The sequence below is a fragment of the Triturus cristatus genome, chromosome 5_1 (genome assembly GCF_964204655.1).
Source record: "Triturus cristatus chromosome 5_1, aTriCri1.1, whole genome shotgun sequence".
NCBI classification, from domain to species: Eukaryota; Metazoa; Chordata; class Amphibia; order Caudata; family Salamandridae; genus Triturus; species Triturus cristatus.
Window position 1 is genome coordinate 275685291 of NC_140587.1, and position 20877 is coordinate 275706167.

General features: G+C 49.5%; 1 protein-coding gene across 20 annotated transcripts in view; it reads left to right on the forward strand.

Moving 5' to 3' along the window:
- The window catches only part of CYRIB (CYFIP related Rac1 interactor B), a 338947-nt gene that overhangs the window by 92478 nt on the left and 225592 nt on the right, over positions 1–20877 (forward strand). For 2 of the 20 annotated variants that reach the window (XM_085604930.1, XM_085604925.1), the window contains exon 4: positions 19857–19980. The exons of the other annotated variants lie outside the window; for them this stretch is intronic. Coding sequence is in view for 1 of the 2 variants with exons in the window: in XM_085604925.1 (XP_085461051.1) it covers positions 19976–19980 (5 nt within the window). In the remaining variant the exon portion in view is untranslated. The remainder of the gene's footprint in view (positions 1–19856; positions 19981–20877) is intronic. 20 annotated transcript variants of the gene reach the window in all.

Here is a 20877-nt window from a genome sequence, read left to right on the forward strand (position 1 = left end):
AAAACATACGCAGGCAATAATAAGTCTTACTGAATGACTGTTCTTGAGCAAAAATATTCTTCCTTGGAATGACCTTAAAAATCAAACTCTAATCAAATACTCTCCATTTGAAGTAAATAAATCCAACACGCAACTTCTTTCCCTTTCTTTGTGTCTGAAGCTTTCTTGTATAGCAGTCTGGCACTTTCTTGTTCTGCTATCTAGACTTCTGCTCCAGAAGTAGACTTTTTTGTAATCCGTTAGGCTTTTCATAGTCATTTCTTCATTTGATAGCGTGACTCTTCTACTTTTATAGAAATGGACAAATTAGCCTAGATCATGCAATTGTAATCTAATCTTTTTCAACTCATCAGTTGTCGCACAGCCATTATTTATTTAATGTCCTTTAGTTATCTTTCTCTACAAAAAAAGACAACTTTATATCCTTCATATTGCTAAGACCTCGCAGACCAAAGTTTTCAAAATGTTCTATGAAAATATCTTTCCTCAGGTTGTTGAATGAGGATGAAATAACTGAATTGATCGGATTTCCAAAGTTCAGTTTGCCATCAATGACAACGCCAAAATTTGGCTTTTGTCAAGGGAGATGGAAGCGGTCCCAGTTTCTCGGCCAGTAGAATGGGTACCAAACAGAGGTATGATTTTCAAATAAAACGACCTCTGTCTTTCCTGAATTTAACTTTAGACAGTGTTTGCTTATCCAATCACGGATTGCTCACATACAATTGTGAAACCTAATGCCAATGATGTTTCTGTTATTTAATGCTGACACCCCAATTTGTGTGTCGTCGATCAGAATTTTCTGGTCGACCATATGAATTGCCACCGACCAATCGAGGAGAATAATGGCCTCATTTCCTCTCTCATCCATTGCTGCCCTTATCTCCTCCTTGGCCTTAATTAAAGCAGCTTCGGTGTTTGTCCAGGTCTGAACCCAAACTGTGTTGGATCCAGAAAATGGTTGCTTTTGGAATAACATTATCTACCATACCATGGAAATTCACTGTTGTTCAGAGTATCCACCATTGATAAATCCTCGAAGTGCTAACTGCTTTCCTTTTTATTGCATCTCTACTTAATATAGTTTTGTTATTAGGGGGGGCGTGGCTTGGCAGCCGATGGGCATGGACGCGTGAGCGACGAGCTCCGCATCAGCCCAGCAATTAATCCTGAAACGAGTTTCCCCCGGCGGTCTGAAGCTCCCGGAGGGCTCCCCCTGCCACCTCGGGACCCCTGGAGCAGTCGGGCGGGGTGGAGCGCGGCGCAGAGGGCTGGCGCGGAGCCGGAGAAGCAGCGGAGGCGGGCGGCCATCGGCCATGTTGGGCGGCCTATGAGGGGACGGGCGGCAGCGGCCCACAGTGCTGGAGGAGCTGGCCGGAAGTGAGGTTGCATCGGCTGCGGGCGCCGGAAGTGCCGGCCTGGCCCTGCCGATCGGAGGAAAGCAGCAGAGTTCGCCTTCAATGCGGAGCCCGGGGCTGGGATGCCCGCAACGCCGTGACCTAGCTGCGGTAGCTGTGCTGCGGTGAGGCGGCGACACAGCGGACGGCACTGGGCTTGTGCCGGTAGCGGAGGGCCTGGAACTGGGGCGCCAGCAGTGGGACACCACGTGTTTAGCGGACCAGCGAGGTGGGTGTCCGGCGCAGCGAACTCCTCGGAGGTGGCGGCTTGGCTGGCCGCAGGTGGCGGACTTGAGGGCCTGGCTTTTGGATGGTGCCCACCTTGGTGCGACGGTCCCAGCGTTCCTCGGAGGACAGCAGTGGGGGTCGGACGGTGCTCCCGGCCACAGCAGCTTTGGAGAAGGCTGGGGGCCGCTCCCGTCGGGGCGCCCGGTGAGAGGCAGGAGGGCGCTGGGTCCTTGTGGGCCGAAGGCAAGGTGGAGCAAGTCCCTGAGGTTGGTGAGGAGGCGCACTTCCCGCAGATCTGGTGAGCGGGCCTGGAGGCCGCTTGGGGAGGGCCTCCCTGACGAACCGCCTGGCCGGAAGAATGGGCAAGCCGCGACTCAAGCCGGGGGGGAATCCAGTGGAGTCGGCGGGAGACTCTGCCGGTGGCTGCAAGGGCGGCACCAGCGCCGACTCTGCAGCGGGCCTACAGCAGCGACAGCTCGACCAAATCCTACAGGCCATAGCGGACACAAAAACGGCGCTGCACAATGATATCGCTCAGGTATCCTCGGACCTGGGGCTGCTCCGGGCGGACCACAGGAAGCTGGTGGACAGGGTCAAGACCACGGAGGACAGGATGGACCTGGTAGAGCCAGCGCAGAAGGTATTGGAGGGTCAGACAGCGGATCTCCTACGGCGGGTGGTGACTCTGGAAAAGAGGGCCGAGGACGCTGAAGGGCGCAACTGCCGCAATAACATTCGCGTAGTCGGGCTGCCGGAAAAGATCGAAGGGGGAGATATGCTAACCTACCTGGAGACCTGGCTGCAAGAGGTGGTGGCGTCTGAGGGGCTTACGCGGTTCTTCACCTTGGAGAGGGCGCATAGGGTTCCGGCCCGTCCCCCGGGCCGACCGCCCCGGCCGGTGGTGGCGCGCTTGCTGCATTACAAGGACCGGGATATCATCCTTCAGAGGGCCAGAACTTCGGGACCCTACCAGGTGGAGAACGCTCGGGTTTCTATTTACCCGGATTACCCCATGGAGGTCCAGCGCAGACGTACCTCATTCCTGGCGGTGAAGAGGGCACTGCGGGAAGAGGGGCTGCAATACTCTTTGTTGTTCCCGGCCCGCCTCCGAGTTGTGATGGATGGGGCGGCTTCCTTCTTCACTGACCCCGCAGCAGCCTGGAGTTGGCTGGAGTCGGCCCGGACTCGAGCGGCGGCGCATGCTGATGGGGAGGGGCCGCAGGGTACCCCGACGAAGGCCCGTCGCAACAGGGTGAGGACAGCGGGGGCCCGATCACCGGGTGCGTCCCAGATGGCTCTGGAGAGGCGAGCTGCGCTGCGGGCGGTCTCTGTGATTTCTGGGGCCACAGCCTCCCAGCCCAGCGAGGATTCGGGCTCTAGGAAGGGCACAGAGGACTCCCACTCGGACGGTGCTCTCGACGAAGCGGAGGTGCTGCCAGATGTTACCCCGGGGACGGCGGATGGACTGTTGGACGCTTGAAGGTTTGGGGAGTGCTTGGGCCATGAACTGAGGGACATGGGCAGGGAAGACTGGGTACATAGGGAGAGGGAGGCTGGCCCGGGCTTGATGGGGCTCAGGGAGGGACCGGTACCAGGTGGGGTCCACGGCTGGAGATTATTGGGGGCCCTGGGGGTGGGGGCGGGGGAGCCTGCAGGGAGTGGACCGCTGGGGGGGGATTGACGGAGTCTGGGTGTGGATGCTCTGGGGAGGACTGCCGTCGAACCCGTCAGGCGTAGAGCCACCACCTCAACCTCACGGACATAGTGAGACTCTGGTGGCTACCAGAGTGTTTGGTTTCTGTTTGGGGGAGTATTTGGATGGGTGACTGTGGTTTAGAGCCTGTTCTGGGGAAGGGTGGGGAATCGGGGAGTTGGGGAGTTCTGGGGTATCAGGGGGTTGTCAGTGTGCCTTGGAGGGGTGGGGAGGGATGGTTGGTTCGGCGATGGGATGGGGACCCCCCCTGAATTGAGAATCGTGACTTGGAATGTGAGGGGGCTCACCTCTATGGTGAAGAGACATAAAATCCATGCCTACTTAGTGCGGAGAGGGGTTCAGGTAGCCTTCCTTCAAGAGACCCACTTAGACAGAGAGGAGGGGAAGGCATTGCAGAGGCGCTGGCGGGGTCAATTGTACTACACCACCTTCTCGAGGTTTGCCCGGGGGGCCCTGATCTGGGTGAGAGCAGGTGTCCCTTTCCAACCCCTGATGACATTGGTAGACCCAGAGGGCAGGTTCGTGGCAGTGCAGGGGCGGCTGGACGGGAGGGACTTGAGCATGTGTAGTGTGTATGCCCCTAATATGGACCAGTCTGCGTTTTTCTCCAGGCTGTCGGGGCAGTTAGCGGCGTATTTGACGGGGCCGGTGGTGCTGGGGGGGGATTTTAATTCGGTGACAGATGTGGAGCTGGATAGGTCCCACCCTCCCCTGGCGCAGTTGGCGGTGCGTCGGGTAGCCAATAGTCGACGTAGCTGGCAGGCTACTTGGGGTCTGGTAGACACTTGGCGTACTCATCACCCGCTGGACAGGGATTACTCCTTCTATTCTGCCCCTCATGAGCTGTATGTCCGATTGGATGGTATACTGTGTTCTCCGGACGTCCAATCGCTGATGCGACATAGTGAATATTTAGCTAAAACTCTCTCGGACCATAACCCCTGTATGGGGGTGCTGCAGTGGTCCAGGCAGCGGCAAGTTATTCCCACATGGCGTCTTAACCCCCTGCTTCTAGAGGACCCGGTCTTCCGGGCTGAGGTTAGTGACTGCATAACACAATATTTCGAGCGAAACTCTGGTACGACGGCAAGCCGGGCGACAGAATGGGACGCGTTTAAGGCGGTTGTTCGGGGGGTTTGTATGTCGTCCACAGCCGGAGTACGGAAGACGTTATTGAAGGAGGTAGATGGGGCGGAGGCCCTGCTGCGGGCGGCGGAACGGGCGCATCAGACAGGGAGCGGTGAGTTGGCTGCGGTTGCTGAGGCGCGTGAGGGTGTGGCGGTGCAGGTGGAGAAGCTCCGCTGCTTTGACCATAAAAGCTACTTAATGCGAGCGCACGCGGAACGCGATAAGGTGGGATCCCTTCTGGCGTGGCTGGCGAACCCGGCGGCCCGGGGGGAACCGATACTTTCCCTGGTCGAAGCGGGGGGTGCCCCAGTTTATTCCCAGAAGGGGATAAATCAGCAGTTTGCCGGATATTACGCTGGGCTATACGATAGCACCATGGAGGGGGAACCTGAAGGCCTAGCGGACTTCTTGCTGGAGGCCCGCCTTCCCCGACTGGACCCGGAGATTGGGAAAGATCTTGGCGGTGCCATATCGCTGGGCGAGATTCGTGCGGCGATTAGACACATGGCCCGTTGGAAAACCCCGGGGGCAGATGGGTTGCCTGTCGAGTTCTTTGCGGCGTTTCCGGATCTGCTAGCCCCGCAGCTACAGGTCCTCTACAGCGAAGCCTGGCGGCGTTGGTGCTTACCCGCCTCTGCTCGGGAGGCGATTGTGATACCCTTATTAAAGCCCGGAGGGGAGGCTGACGCGCGCACGGCGTATCGGCTGCTCTCCATGTTGACGGTAGACTATAAAATATTGAGTAAGATACTGGCGTCGCGCCTTTTGGGTCATATGACTGCCTTAATCCACCCGGATCAGGCGGGCTTTATTCCTCGACGTAGCACGGCCACTTCAGTGCGACGGTTGTTGCGAGTGATGGAACTGGACCGGGAAGTCTTCCCGGAGGCCTGCACGCTGTCGGTCGACATAGAAAAGGCCTTCGATAGTGTGGAATGGCCTTATTTATACCGAGTGTAGCGGGAGTTCGGCTTAGGGGAGGACTTTGTGCGCTGGACCAAGTTGCTTTATAGCGAGGTTACGGCCCGAGTAAAGACGGGGGTCACCATATCGGCCTCCTATCATGTCCGGAGGGGGACAAGGCAGGGGTGTTCCCTCTCCCCCCTGCTGTTTGCGCTGGCCATTGAACCATTGGCAGCTCATGCCCGACGAGGGGGTGCGTATGTAGGAGTCTCCCTGCGGGAGGATACGCATTAGATCTCCCTCTATGCGGACGATCTGCTGATGTTCTTGGCGGATGCGGCGGGAGAGTTGGAGGGAGCGGTTGCCCTCTTGGAGGAGTTTGGTCGGCTGTCTGGGCTTAAGGTCAACTGGCGTAAAACGTGTTTGTTCCCATTGTCGCGAGGGGGACAGCCCCCGCAGGCGTTGGGCCATATCCGCTGGGAAAGCAGCTGTCTCCGTTATCTGGGGGTTAACATTTACCATACCCAGACTGATTTGCTGGAGGGGAATGTGGGTAGAGCGCTTCGAGGCCTACGGGGTAGCATGGGGTTTTGGAATACGCTCCCGCTCTCGTGTGCTGGGAGGGTGGCGCTGCTGAAAATGGTGGCGCTGCCACGGCTCCTTTAATATTTTCGCACCCTTCCTATATGGATCCCGGCGTCGTTCTTTGCGACGCTGCGGGTATTAACCACGAGCTTCATTTGGGGTTCGGGAAGGCGTCGAGTGGCGCTGACCACCTTGCGGCGGCCACGGGCAGAGGGGGGCGTGGCGGCACCGGATTTTGAATGGTACTATCTGGCGGCCCAGCTCCAGTGGCTCACGCAGGCGGTGGCCAGGGAGTACAGGGGCCCGGAAGGCCCTCAGGGCAGACTAATCCCGCGCCATGTGCTGGCCTTTATAGTCCTCCACCAGAGGTTGGACCTCGCCCAGCTCACCTTGGAGGAACGTACCCTCCGGTTATGCTGGAACAGATGCCAGAGAAGGGCCGCCATAGTTCACCCCTATGCCCCGGAGATCCCCCTGGGGATGTGTACGGCGTTCCCGCATGGAGGAGATTGGTCGGGATTAGCGGTCTGGGAGGAACTGGGGGTACAGATGGTGGGGGACTTATTTAGAGAGGGAGTACTGCTACCTTTCCAGGACTTGCAGGACTCTTATGGGCTCCCACGGGGAGACTTCCTGCTTCATGCGGCCCTGGTGGCGAGCCTCCAGAGGCATTGGAACGTGGGACTGTCTGAACCGCCGACTGCCGCGGGTTGCCAATATGTAGTGATGGCGGCGGGGACGGCTAAGGCCATCACATGCCTCTTATCGCCGGCTGTCGACGGAGGGCCTTCTCCCCCTGGGCGCCCTGAGGGAAAAGTGGGAAGCGGACCTAGGGAAAGAGATCCCTGAGTCCACGTGGTCCACGCTGGTGAGGAGGGCCTGGAAGGGAACGAGGAATGCCAGGTTTCAGTTAGTCCCGTTCTTTACGTTACATAGAGCATACCTGACACCGGCCAAGATACTACGATATTTCGGGGGAGCGCACTCTGTGTCCGCGGTGCGGGGTGGACGGTGCGGACTTTCGACACATGTTTTGGTCCTGTATGCAGTTAGGTGACTACTGGGAAGCAGTGGTGGATTGCTTGAACCAGGTCACGGATCGCTCCATTGCCCCGGAGATGGGGACCTGCTTGCTGCTTTGGTTCCCCCACACTCGCCGCACGAAGGTCACTAGCAAATTTTATGATCTGGGGCTGATAATGGCCAAGAGGGAATTGACTCTGCACTGGAAATCCCGGGGGGGGACCTAACTTCCTGCGCTGGAGATCGGCATTGGCGCGTTGGGCAGGGGCTGAGGGCACGCTCCGGGTGCAACTGGCCCTCCGGCGAGATGACGAAAAGGCGCTGGCGACGGCCCGGGCATGGGAAGCGTTGGTGGTAGAACTTCAGGGGTTGATGTCCGAGACGGGGGCTGAGGAGAGTGGGTCTGACGGGGAGGAGGTAGTGGGGAGCGGGGAGTAGAAGAGGCGAGACGGCGGGCCCTGACCGCCTGCACTATTGGCTGGGCTAGCTGGAAGGTCCTGTTGGTTTAGGGAGAGGCTGGGCCCCTGTATTTTATTGACCAGGTAGAGGGGACACATCGAAAGTGGGACCGGGGTAGGAGATGGGGGCACACTGACAGAGGGAGGGAGAGGGGGGGGGTAAGGGACCGGGTGGGAAGGTTGAGCCGTCTTCGGGATAGTCGGGGATGCTGTTACGTGTGTGGTATTTCCTGGACGGGTGGGGATTGAGAGTTGATTATTGTCTTGTTGTGTTGGAAAACAATAAAAAATGTTTCAACAAAATAATATAGTTTTGTTATTAATGATTCCTGTAGTCCAACAGCAAATTACTCTTTAAAACCAAGCGTAATTGCTCCTCTTGTCACGCTTTTGTCCACGGACACTGGAACCTTTAGTAATTACAATGCGACCGACTAATATTATAGAAGGAGTTAAAATGGGTAAACATTTGCACACTCTTTTTGATGTATATGGCCGATGACCTGGTGCTGACCAATAACTCCATGCAATCAATTCCGGCCTTGATAAAGGATTTAGGAGTATTGTGAGAAACTCCAGGTTTAATATGAACATAGCCGAATCCCAGATCTTAAACCTCTCTATGCAGTGGGACCAGGTGGCCCTGCTTAAAGCGAAATTCCCCTTCTATGGCCTGAAGGAAGAGTCGCCTACTTAGGGTTACAGATCACCCCGCTCTCGACCAAACAAACCTTCAAATTACACACAGCTCCTGAGCATTATGGGACCGACGTGCATAGCACACTGAGGGTTTGTCCTGATGTTAAAGAATTGCTATGGTTATGATGACCACCTTGCCCCTAGTTCATACCTCTTTGAAGCACTCCCTCTATCAGATCCTGTGCTGATTCTGGGGAGGATCCAGAAGATGATTGTTGAATTTATCTGGGGTGGGAAAAAAACAAGATTACCCAAAGACGTAATGCATGGATCCCTTAAATTAGGGTGACCCTACTTTGCCAATATTAAACTATACTACCAGGCAGCCCAATGCCGGTACCTTATGGAAAGTTGACTCCCAAAAAACGAGAAACTATTTAATTATTGGCACAATGGTGTCGTGCAACACCATAAGAAAATAATCGACTAGAAACCCTGGGCGCTTTATTCCTTTATTCAGGGTCTTATACTCTTTAAGTTAACGTCTTGGTAACTCATTTTGTCGCTCAGCTGTTATGTATTTCTTTGGAATCCCAACAATAAAGAGATACCTACCTGTGTGTCCCCTACTCAGAATCCGAAAGCAACTAATAAGTGTGCGCAATCAATTCTGTTCCCATCGTTTTAATGTCAACAATATTCTTTACAGTTTGGCACAGTCATGAAGAGTTACACCCTTCCTCTTATTTCTAAACGAAAATACAAATTAGGCACTCCCATCTTCTGAAGCAATCATGCCCTCTTGTGGCAACTTCACTTCATTTCATATCCTGATTTCTTTTTAGTTATCTTATGAAATGTGTGTTCCATTTTTTTTTTCTTGATTCAAAGGGTCTATATATTGATTATACCAATGATATTCAAGATACCCACCTTTTCTTTAGAGGAAGGTTATTTTTCATTATGGACTTTTCCATTTCTTATGAAAAAACATACGCAGGCAATAATAAGTCTTACTGAATGACTGTTCTTGAGCAAAAATATTCTTCCTTGGAATGACCTTAAAAATCAAACTCTAATCAAATACTCTCCATTTGAAGTAAATAAATCCAACACGCAACTTCTTTCCCTTTCTTTGTGTCTGAACCTTTCTTGTATAGCAGTCTGACACTTTCTTGTTCTGCTATCTAGACTTCTTCTCCAGATGTAGACTTTTTTGTTATCCGTTAGACGTTTCATAGTCATTTCTTAATTTGATAGTGTGACTCTTCTACTTTTATAGAAATGGACAAATTAGCCTAGATCATGCAATTGTAATCTAATCTTTTTCAACTCACCAGTTGTCGCACAGCCATTATTTATTTAATGTCCTTTAGTTATCTTTCTCTACAAAGAAAAAACAAAAACTTCATATTCTTCATATTTTTAAGACCTCGTGGACCAAAGTTTCAAAATGTTCTATGAAAATATCTTTCCTCAACAGCTCCGGCACCGACAAGTTTCGGATTCAGGTTCGGAAGATGTGGGGCCGTCCGGGTGCGGCCCTTCGGGGTTCCCTCCTTCGGACCCGGGCGCCACTGCCTCGCTGCAAAATCCTGCGGGGGTCCCTGTGGTGTCGCAGGAGGTTGCCGGGGACTCAGGGAGTGTCCTCGAGTCCCCCTCGGTCCTCTGGGCAGGCGGCGGCCTTGTCCGAGGCGACACGGCACACGCGCCGGCGGTTGCTGGCCCGAGCAGCGCCGCTTGGACGTTGACCTGACGCCGGTCGCGGACCCTACGCCACCGGGCCGGCGTCGGGTCATTGTCGTCTAAGAACGCCCCCTCTTCTCCAGAGGTTTGGCGGTTGTTGGTTTTATCTTCTCTGGAGAAAGGCCGCCGCGTAGTGAAGTTTCCCCGGCGTCTTCCATGGACGGCTCATCGCAGTCGCCGCGCCCACAGTCTTTGCTGGAAGGGCCTCTGGTTCCCCATTCCTCGGTTCCCCTTCCTCCTTTCTGGTCTTGGCCTTTCCTTCCTCCGGTTGGCCTGGGACACGGCCGCCTTAGCTCGCAGCCGTCGCCCACCGAGGAACTGCTTTCCCCACGGGGCCCTACGGAGGCCGGTGCTGCCTTCGCACAGGCTTTTTCCACGGCAGCGGGGATCTTGCGCATGGGCGATCCAGCTGCCCATTTCCCCACGGATCATCTTCTGGAGATCCTCCATCAGGGCTATGGGGGTAGGGAGCTGCTGCTTCCCTTTGAGGCTTCACTCCACACGTCTCTTTTGGGGGCTTGGGGGTGGGTCGCCATGGGGGACCCGGTGCCCCAGCCACTTCTGCACCGCCACCGTGCTGCGCCACATGATCCGGTCTGTCTTTCCCTCCACCCCTCTACCAGGGGTCCTGTTTTACAGACTGCCTTTCCCTCCCTACCATCGGTGTTGTCTCCCCCGTCACGGGAGGCCCGCTGGTTAGATTCTTGGGGGCGCAATATCTTCGCCTCCACCAGCGCGGCTTTGCGGGCCCTTAACACACTTTGTGTTTTGGCAAGAGCCACTTCTTGCTTGTGGGACTCGGCGGACTCCCGTATGTCTGCCACTTCTTAGGAGGGTGATCTCTGGCACCATGTGTTGGATGGCCGGTAGTTGGCGGCCTGGATTCTTTGCTCTGCTCTGGACGGTTCGGATGTGCTTGGTCATACCATGGCTGCTTCGTGGCCCTTCGTCAACATGCCTGGCTACGGGATATTGTGTTCCCAGAGAACGTGAGGGAACGGTTGGTGGACCTTCCTTTTGATGGCACTCTTTAGTTCCACGCTCCTGCGGATTCTGCCATTCAGAGGTTTCTTGCGGGGCTTCGTCCTCCTCCTCCTCCTCCTCCTCCTCCTCCTCAGTGACCTGTGAGTCGGTCTGTGTTTTGGGAGGTGTTCTTCCGTTGTTTTCCTCTGGTCTTGTGGCGCGTTGCCCCGGTTGTGTGTTCTTTGTGGTTCATGTGTGTTCAGGTCTTTTTGTTAGGACGTTGGTGATGTTGGCTGCAGGTCTGGCCCTGTTTTGATTTGTGGTTTGGCTGTTGCTAAGCCGTGTAGGCCTTGATTAGGCCTTCTGTGCATTCTTTATTGGCTGATTGGCAAGCAGTCTGCGGGTTTCTCCGCAGGTCTTTTTGTTTGTCCTCTGCTGCGGAACTTTTTCTTAAGAGGGTTCCCATGTTCTTGGGACGTATAATGCCCTATGTGGGGTAATGGTAGCTATTACATAGCTCTATCGTGCTGGGAAGGTATGGTCGCCCTTCGGGCTTCTGCTCTCCGTGGCATCACGGTATGTCGCAGGTGCAATCCTCTTGCTGATTGTTTTGGAGTGGCCTGCACTGCGCCCCGGTCTGTCCTCCTCCTGGATCGCTGTGTTGCTAACCTAGTATGGCCTGCAGTCTGCGACATCGCGTTGTGGCGGTTTCACACTTATATGCGACTTGGTCCTCTGTCTGGTGTTCTGGGGAGGGAGGTGGGGGGGGGGGGGGGGGGGTGGAACTGACTTCCCTGGTTTTTGTGTTCTGGTTGGCCCGTCCTCCGTCTCTCTTTCTGCCTGGTTCCACTTCATTTGTGGGTCAGCGTGTGCCGGTCCCTCCCTTGGGGCGTGTCCTGGTCCTTCCTGGCCTCTTCCTTCGGCTGGCGTCTAGCTTGTCCTGGGTGCACCATTCCGCGGTGTTGTCTGCTACTGGCTGTGCGTGCCAGTGCAGGCCTGTTTGTTCTGATACACCATTTTGGCCTTGCTGTATTCCCTTCTCTTCCGTCTGCGCTTTTGGCGGTGACGCCGTCCCTGTCTTGTCCGCTGCTTGCGGCTGAGGTGTGTTCAGCTATTTTCTGTCACTTGTGTGTGTTCTTACAGTGGGCCCTGTCTCCAGTTCTACATCTTCTCCCTAGGGTCTGAGGTGGTTCTTGTGTTCCTTGAGGCCTTTTGGGCGCTGTCTGCCCCTGCGGGGTGTTGGGCATTCTCCCTTGGTTGGGCTTAGGTTTTCCTGGCCTTTCCCTTCTTGTCCCGGTGACCTGTCCCTTGCTGGGGCCCTATGTTTCTCCTGGTGGGGAGGTTCTCTCGCAGGCCCTCCTCCCTTCTGGGTATGGCTAGGGTACCTATTCTATGTTAAGGAATCTGCGGATAGTAGTCTCTATCAGATGTACAAGTCACTTACCTTCGGTAACGATGTATCTGGTAGAGATGATTCTAGCTGCAGATTCCTTCACGATCTGCCCTTCCTCCCTGTTCTGCGAGGACCCTCTGCTTGGGTTTCTGCAGTCGCCTCCCTCTGGGTGGCGTTTCTTCTGTGGGTGTCCTCTTCATTTTCTTTCAGTCAGTCATCCCTCTGGATGGTTTTTCTCTGGCGTGTGGGCCTACTTTTGCTCTTTCCCTCTGTGGTTGGAGTTTCTGATCCCCACCTGGTCTTCTTCGTTGGGGGTTCTTTCACCTGTCCTTTGACCTACGTCTTTCAGGGGTTATGGCCCTCCTTAGCACTGTCGTCTGCGGATGGTTTACCTCTCCTCTGTCCTCCTACTCCTTTCAGGAGGTGTGGCCATCCTTGGCAGTGTAGTTTGGGGGTGGATTGATGTTGCTCCCCTGTACCGGGCTTGTGGCCCTTTCCCTTGTGGTGGTGGTTGCAGTCCCTCTCTCTTTCGGTCACTGCGCTTTCACATACTTGTGCCTCTAGGGTGGCTCTCACCTTGCCTTGCGAGGTGGTTCCACAGAGTGGTGCTTGCGCTTTTCTTGCTCTGGCTTTGCTGCTCTGACCTACTGGTGCTTTCCTGCAACCTGGTGCTCTCGCCTTGGCTTGCGCAATTGTTCCTCAGAGTGGTGCTCTGCTCTGGCCTGCTGCTGTTGCCTTCTGGTGCCTTGGTGCCACCTGGTGATGTTTTCTTACCTTTTGTTTTCCTCTATTTTGTTTCTGTTTTTTTCGCACACTGTTTCAATGCTCTCCTTAGTTTTGTTGTGATGGCTCCGCGTTGTAGTGCGGAAAAGTTCTCCTAAGCAAACTGATGTCAGCGCGCCGGGGTGGGGCTTATGTGACCTCGCTGACGTCACGCCCGCGGAAGACATAGGGGCGGAGTCCCGTGGTACAGCCCCCCGGCGCCCAGGGATGTAGGGCAAGAAAGTTTTCTGGGTCCAGTCTCAAGCCTGGGGATAATTCTACGTTCAGGAATCTGCGGCTAGAATCGTCTCTACAAGATACATCGTTACCGAAGGTAAGTAACTTGTACATTCGGCAAGCTCAAAGGGGTGGACCTGCTCCGGAGTCCTGGGCCGGGGCGGATATAGTAATTTTTTTTTAAAATGCAAGCCACCGAGGGAGCCAGGCTCATACCGACCTATAACTCTCTTAAATAGTGATGTAAAGATTTTTTTAAAGGCAATAGCAACAAGGCTAAATTGTATTATCCACCCCTGTCAACATGGGATTTTAATTGGCCGGGGAACAACGCAGCATGTCCACAGAGTAATCACACTGCTTGATGCAACAGATCTCAGGGGACCCTATGGCCGTTCTGCTATTGGATGCGGAGAACTCATTTGATAGGGTCTCCTGGGATTTTCTGTGGGAGACTTTGAAATGGTTTGGTTTAGGGGAAGGATTCACCAAAGCAGTTCAGGTGTTGTATAAGGCACCTACAGCTCGCCTAAGGTTAAACGGTGGCTATACTGCACCTCTTCTTATTGAGCATGGAACAAGGCAGGGATGCCCATGTTCACCCCTGTTATTTGCTATATATATTGATCCCCTAATTCGGCTATTCGAGGCTAATAATGGAATTAAGCCTATCGTGTGTCAGGGCTTTGAATCTAAAGTATTGGCTTACGCAAACGATGCTGCAATTATTACGGCAAACCCTTCAGCTGCACTTGTGGTGGAGGTGGTAGCACAGGATTTCGACAGATTTTCCGGGTATGCATTAAACAAAGCTCAAACTCAAATCATCAAGAATAGGGATGCTTTAATGGCTGACCCCCGAGTAACTGAGTCAGCAGTGTATTTAGGTATAACGATTACGCCGGATTTGGGGAGATTGGTCGCTAGGAATATCGAACTGGTAATTAGGAAGGCGAGATCTGATTTTGAATTAACAACCTATGTTTGTCATAAGTGGGCTGCTGTAATGTGGTGAAGATGATGTTTTTACCAAAAATCTTTTATCTGTTTAGGGCAATACCGATGGAATTCGAGAAACACTGGTTTGCAACGCTGGAGAATATAGTGAATCGATTCATCTGGTCGCTTGGGAAAACTAGGAGGGCTCTCCGGTTTATGTCACTCCCACGGGAACGGGGGGGGGGGGAGGGAGGGCTTTGCTGTACCCGATCTTAGAACTTATGCAGCAGCTCTCCAGTATATGAGCACATTATTTGGTGCACCCCTCGGAAACTCTGATGAAGAAACAGGGCTTCCTGATGTCTATAAATTGTTGCTCAGGGATCATGCTGAGACTTGCTTCAGGAAATTCAGTGAGTCCAGTTACTACAGGAAGACGAAATTTAAGACCCTGTTGGCCACCTTTAAAATCTGGGCGACACTCAAAAAAAAGACTGGTCTTGGGAGGATTAATTATTATGCCCCGCTCTATAAAAACCCAATGTTTCCTGAAATATTTTCTGACTGGATTATGGCGGACTGGCCAGAGAGGGGTGTCCGGAAGGTTGGGGACGTAATACAGGAGGGCTTTCGCCAGTTTGTTGATATTCAGTTGGAGTTTGGACTGGATAGCTGCATTTCTTTTAATTTTTGCAGTTGCGAAGCTTTTTTAGTAAGAAGATGGAGGGGGGGGAGGTCTATTGGGTTAAGTAGAACTAAGGTCATAGATACTATTAGAGACAGCAAGAAGGGTGCTATCAGACTATTATATGCGGAACTGCTGGCACTAAAGCCGGATGATTTGATCAAACATGCGGGAAAATGGATGGAACGGGTAGGTGCCGAACCAGAGAGGTTTTTTGATTCCCTAGAATTAGGTCAGACAGTTATGTGCTCGGCAGGCCTGCAAGCACAGCATTATAAGACTGCTTTTTCACTTTATTATACCCCGTCGAGAATAGCATAGTGGGGCGGGTCGGTAGGCAGTAGCTGTCCGCAGTGCGGTGCACCTGCGGCTGACCTTATACACGTTTGCAGTTTGCTCACGTCTCAAACTTGTTAGACTCTATAACAAAGTTCTTTGATTTGTCATTAGGGCTGAAAGTTACACTAACCCCTGCTCTGATCTTGCTTGGAGTTAGCAGTGATGATGTGCAAGATCCGGCTTATCAATTTCTCTTTTTGGCTATGGGTGTTGTGCGGATAAGCATTGCTTCTGCTTGGCTTGATCCGCTGCCTCCAACTTTTCAGCAGTGGTTGTCGCGATTACTCTCAATGTTTATTCTGGAAAAAGCTATATATGAGAGGAGGGGTAAAAAGGCAAGACTGCTGGGGCGGCGTATCTGGGCTCCCTTAGCGAGAAGGAAGGCGTCATAATAGGCTAAATAAATGTGCTCGGTAGCTGCATGTTTGATTTATGGCAGAGCACTGCTTAACCTAACATTCGGATGATATTTCGGAATGAATGTATTATTGTTTCTTATTGTTTATTCTTAATCTGATTGTTAATCAATGTAGGAGGTATTGTATCCTCATCTCCTTTGATATTTTTTTTCTTTTCTTTTTATGGCTTGCTTAATGTAACCTCACTGTTTAAATATGGTATATGAGTTTGTGCTGTTCACCGGAAAAAAAAAAAAGGTCTCGAAATGCTTGACCTAAAAATACACTGAAGAAAGCACTCACAAAGGAGAAGGTAGAATACCTCGCTTTAATTTCCATTTTCCCCTCTCTCTTTTTGATGAAAGACCTGTAGTAGTAGTGGTGGCTGATAATGTACATTTGTTGAAATATCGACACTGAAGTGCCGCCAGGATACTCTTGCAGGTGATAGTGCTCTTTACAGATGCACATAACATAAAAGGTTTGTATTTGACCCTGTGCTGTCAAAAGGAAAAGAGAAAATGTAATTGTGAGAAATGTAAAGAATTAGAAGTTTCACTTGGTAAAAAAGCAAGTAGTAGTGCTTCTAGAAAGAAATATTTCTAAGTGGCCTATTGTTTGCATTGAATTGTAGAAATGTGAACGAGATCCGTAAGACAGCCCTAAACCAACAGGAGACCTGCTCCAAGGCCTCTAATGTAAGGCCCTGTGAGCATTATCCCAATAATAACCCCCCCCCCCCACCTCCGCCCTCCCACTCTCTCCCTTGGAGGGTAGTAATTGCTGTCTTTGTTCCCTCAGGTTTGTGGCTGCACGCTGTCTGCGTCTCTGTGGGAGATATGGCAACAGTGGTTGTGTGGGCATCCTGACACACAATTTGAAGGGAACCCATATTCCAACATCTGAAATCCTACAGTGTGTGATAGTTAATGTTGCTTTACCACAATGTTCTATGCCAGCAGTGATTTTATATTTTTTAAACTTAAATTTGATCTTTGTTCATTCAATCAGAGCTAGGCTTTCATTTCAGTGATCTCTAGTAAAGTCTCTATGGAAATTTATTATCATAGATATGTTCTTTGCTCTCTCATGTTGCATAATGGACATGTTTTATCTTGTTTCCTGTATGTGGGTGGCACACCAACTCTCTCCTCAACACATAGATACATTTTGAACAATTTAGGCAGCATATGTTTCCTATTAGTAGGTTTAGCAATCTTTTTTCTTATCATTCGTTGATCTACATTTTAATCCTATATCTCTCCCATTCCCAATATCTATCATGGTTATTTTGCTTTTGTTTCTGTTGTATTCAGTTTGTCTTCAGTTAATTTCCAATATCTATTTATTCTGATCTGATTGGTCTGAGTTTTATCACATATATTAGACATATTTCTTTTCTTTTTCGATTTGGGGTTTAGGCAATATCTTTTGATTTTAATAACACTATATGTATAATAATACTTGCTTATAGGGGCTATCCACCACCTCTCTTAATCCATTGGTCTGTTATGGTGTAATTTGCATTTTTTCTCCACCCAGTACAGGATACAGGATGGAGCAGTTGACAAGTCTACTTGATCTATTAGCTAACTTCACAGTGGGTGACTGAATTCACTCATTTCACAAGGAGAACATCCACACACAAAGTAGTTCCCTTAAGTGACAGGGACGACAATGGCGATGTGTGCTTTTTCAGACCAAATAATAATTTTGCATGTGTACATACCTTGTTCTAATGCAATTCTCTTAAGCCTAATTATTTGGCTATATAGTAAAGGATCCTTTAGTGTCGGGAAGACAGCGTGAAGCTAGAAGTGGACTATCTGAATATGTAGACTTTGTAAAGATGTTTATCTTCTCTTTTCCATTATATTACAGTTGTAGATAAATATGAGATCTTTTTCAGCTCCTATGCAAATATTTTCTAATACATTAGTCTCATATAACCAGCCATACATGCCAGTATTTCTTCTAGACCTGGTAGTTAAATTAAGGCTCGATCTCAGAAGAAATGACTACTGTTATGCAAAAATGAAGTATGTTTCATGTTAAAGTTGGCGATCAGCATTCTATTTATCTAGTGTTTGTTGAAAGAACTTTGCGTACCCTTGATGATGGAAGTACTGATTGAAAACCTCAAATAAATCCACTCACTGGAACTTTGGAGTTCGTACCTGAATGTTAAATTGTCTAGATAGCTCCAACTTGATCTTTTCATATGTTATTTATATTTTTGTTTTCTGTAGCCCCTTTAGGTCATCAACATGTCACTTCAGAGTTGATCGGATAATCTGCCCTACTATGATATCTCAACATGTGAGGGAGAATGAGTTCGAAGCCCTTTATTAATGTCTCCAGAGAACCCTGGGTGCTCTTTGTAATCACCGTAGGGTACTTTTGGGACCTGGCAAATTTAGCAGCGTATTGGTACTTTTTGGGATGTGAGAATTTGGAGGTTGACTCCACGTGTATTTATGATGTCTTCAACATCTATGGGCCATGGACTTGGTCACTTTCTTCCATGTTTAAATTGCCTGATGCAGTTTTTTTGTGAGCTAAAGTTGGGATCTAGAGGTCTGGGTCACAGATGTCTTTCTCTCAGACTTTCAGATTTCTGTGCTCATGCCTTCCTCCCTTTTCTTCCCCGCTCTCTTTTCCATTCTTCTGCGAGTCCACAAGGCTCTTCAGTAGTGTTCTTTTCTATTTATCCCGGATTTGCTTTCAAAAGCTTGGTTCTTTCAACTTCTGGAGTTGGCAGTGGATTTTCTGTCTCTTCTTCCTCTGTCTGATGTTCTTCTTTGAAGTCTGGATGGTTCTTCCCCATGAAGTGGTCTTTGAGGTTTAGTGGCAGTCCTTCACTTGGATAATCTTTCGGGATTCTTGCAATAGGCCGAGAATCTGAGACTTGCTGCTGACTTGGTCACCAGGTAATGGTTCACAGGAAACAGACAAACCTATGAGTCTTCACATTCTATACAGGGAGCAAGAGTAATAAATAAAAAAACAACCAGCACACCTTCCCATTCTAACATGTTAATTCAAAATAATGTTAATTCATCGGATCATTCACTTGTAGAGCCTAAATTATTACGTTCAGTGGTGAGTGTTGATGAGGTAGAGTTTGGATCCCCTTACTGCTTCTCCTACTTCCCTTGCAAATTTTCTTTCAGATCGGTTTGTTTAAGGTTTGTCCTAAAGGGCCATCCATGTTTATTCCTTGGTGATTGCGGCCCCTCTGTACTCTACCATGTTGTTTCTGTTGGTAGAGACCCATTGATATGGATCATAAGGTCAACTACCTCAAGAAACCTCCTTCTCCCTATTGTCTTTCACTTGGTATTCATCTCTCATCCTCTGTTTTCTCACATGGCTTTTACTAACTCCATTTTCTCCCTTAAATGACTGTTGAGTAATCTCATAAATCTGCTCTTTCTTATCTTGCAGAAGATTCTCAGATGTTAGAGCTCTTTCTGTTTCAAACCTTCAATTTTGTCCAAGGTGGCTTCTGTTTGATGCTGTACCTCCACCTTCCATTGGGTCATCACTTTTAAATTGCCTCCTGTCTGAAGTAATATGAAGCTGGGACAATCCCACTTAAATAGAATACCCCTGACCACCTCATGATATCTTTCAGGAAGCCTGATCAGCAAATCTCACTGGGGACTTATTTATCTGAATCCAGTGGACTAAAGGGCTGGCAGATTCTTGCAAGGGCACCAAACTTGTTTACTGTACCATCTCATTGTCTTGATCGCAACATGAGATTTTCCTAGCTTCAGCAAAAAAGAAAAATAAAAGTTTAGGAAAGACAATGAAAGAAGTGTATTTACTTAGCCAAGGAATCTAAACTATTTACATTAGAATGAAACCAGAAGAAAACAATGAGCAGAACATTAGAAGATGTTGGGATGGCGAAAGCATGGAATAGTAAACAATATTGGTTAGTATATGGCAAAAAAAAAATTACCCCTCCTAAATGGAACCTTCCAATAAAGAACAGCTGTGCAGTTCTTACTTGAAGAATCTTGGATGGGTGGGTTAGAAAGTTCCATGCGGAAAAGGTGAATTTTATCAAAGGAAAGACAGTGAGTTGGGTTCTCAGCTGAATAGGAAGGGAGTTTCATAGACTGATAGCTACTCCTGAGATGAATCGCCTTATTGCTTGTAGTGTTTTGGGGTCTCCAGGTGGATTCTTTGCTTTCCAAATTATGTTTTGCTTTAGATGTAGTCTGTAGATTGAACAAGACAGGAAGGATATTCAGATGTAAAGCATTGTGTGGAAAGTAGTCTTTCTTATATTTGGCCATTGCTTATAGGGGCAACTCTGAAAGTCTACTCTCTGGACTGAATGATGACCGGAGAATGCCTTCCAAAATAACATTGCAAAAGGCTTATTGTGAAATAATTTGGGCATGACCATCAGTTATCACTCAGCATGAGGTAATATAGTCGTCCTTGATTTCTTTTTTAGTTAATTTAGATAGAAGATAGTCTAATGTTTGTGTGAGAATAGAAATATGGTATTGTCAAATGTTTGTATTGTATATCTCCCACCTTCCCAACCACTGGTGCAGTTTGTTCCACACACACAATTGTAATTTATTTCCAAGAAATTACCTTTTAAAAATACAAATTAGAGAATTTGTTTAAACTTTTTTTTAAGACAATTTTATACCAGTTTGTATACTAGAATCAAGAACCGATCAGTGATTATAGTTGCCCAATGCCAAATTGGTCCTCTTACTTGCAAAAAACAGAAGTTACAAAATTCATTTAAAATTTCTTTGAAAGAAATTTATCTTACCAATTCATATAAAGAAATACATTTTTTTTAAAACTAGAACAAATAAGCGATTGCAAATGCTTAACAGCAGACTTTGACCAGTAACAAATTCTAGCATCACCTTTGCCCAAATTATTGATGATTGACGAATCAACACCCCTCAGACCACGTCTTCATTTATATTGGGAGCACTTCCTCTGAAATTAACTGAAGAATCTTGTAATAGCAATTGCTATGTCAAAATAAATTGTTGAAAACAAAATAGCAAATGCTTCTCCACAAGATATAACTTCATGTTTCTTAAAATTGGGCGAATTATTTTCTCCTTTTTCCCCAAAAAGAATAGTCGCTCTTGAAGAAGGTGAGTTGTGCCTTATTTTACTCTTAGTGCAACATGAACAACTTCTTGATGGATGGAATGCTTAAATTATTCTCAGCCACTGGCAATCGCTCGGGTCGCATACTAGTCCATGGAGGATCCCTAAGCCTGCTGACAGACTTGTTATTTTGTTTTAATATCGCCTCATCTTTATGGGGGGCAGCCTGTACTTGGA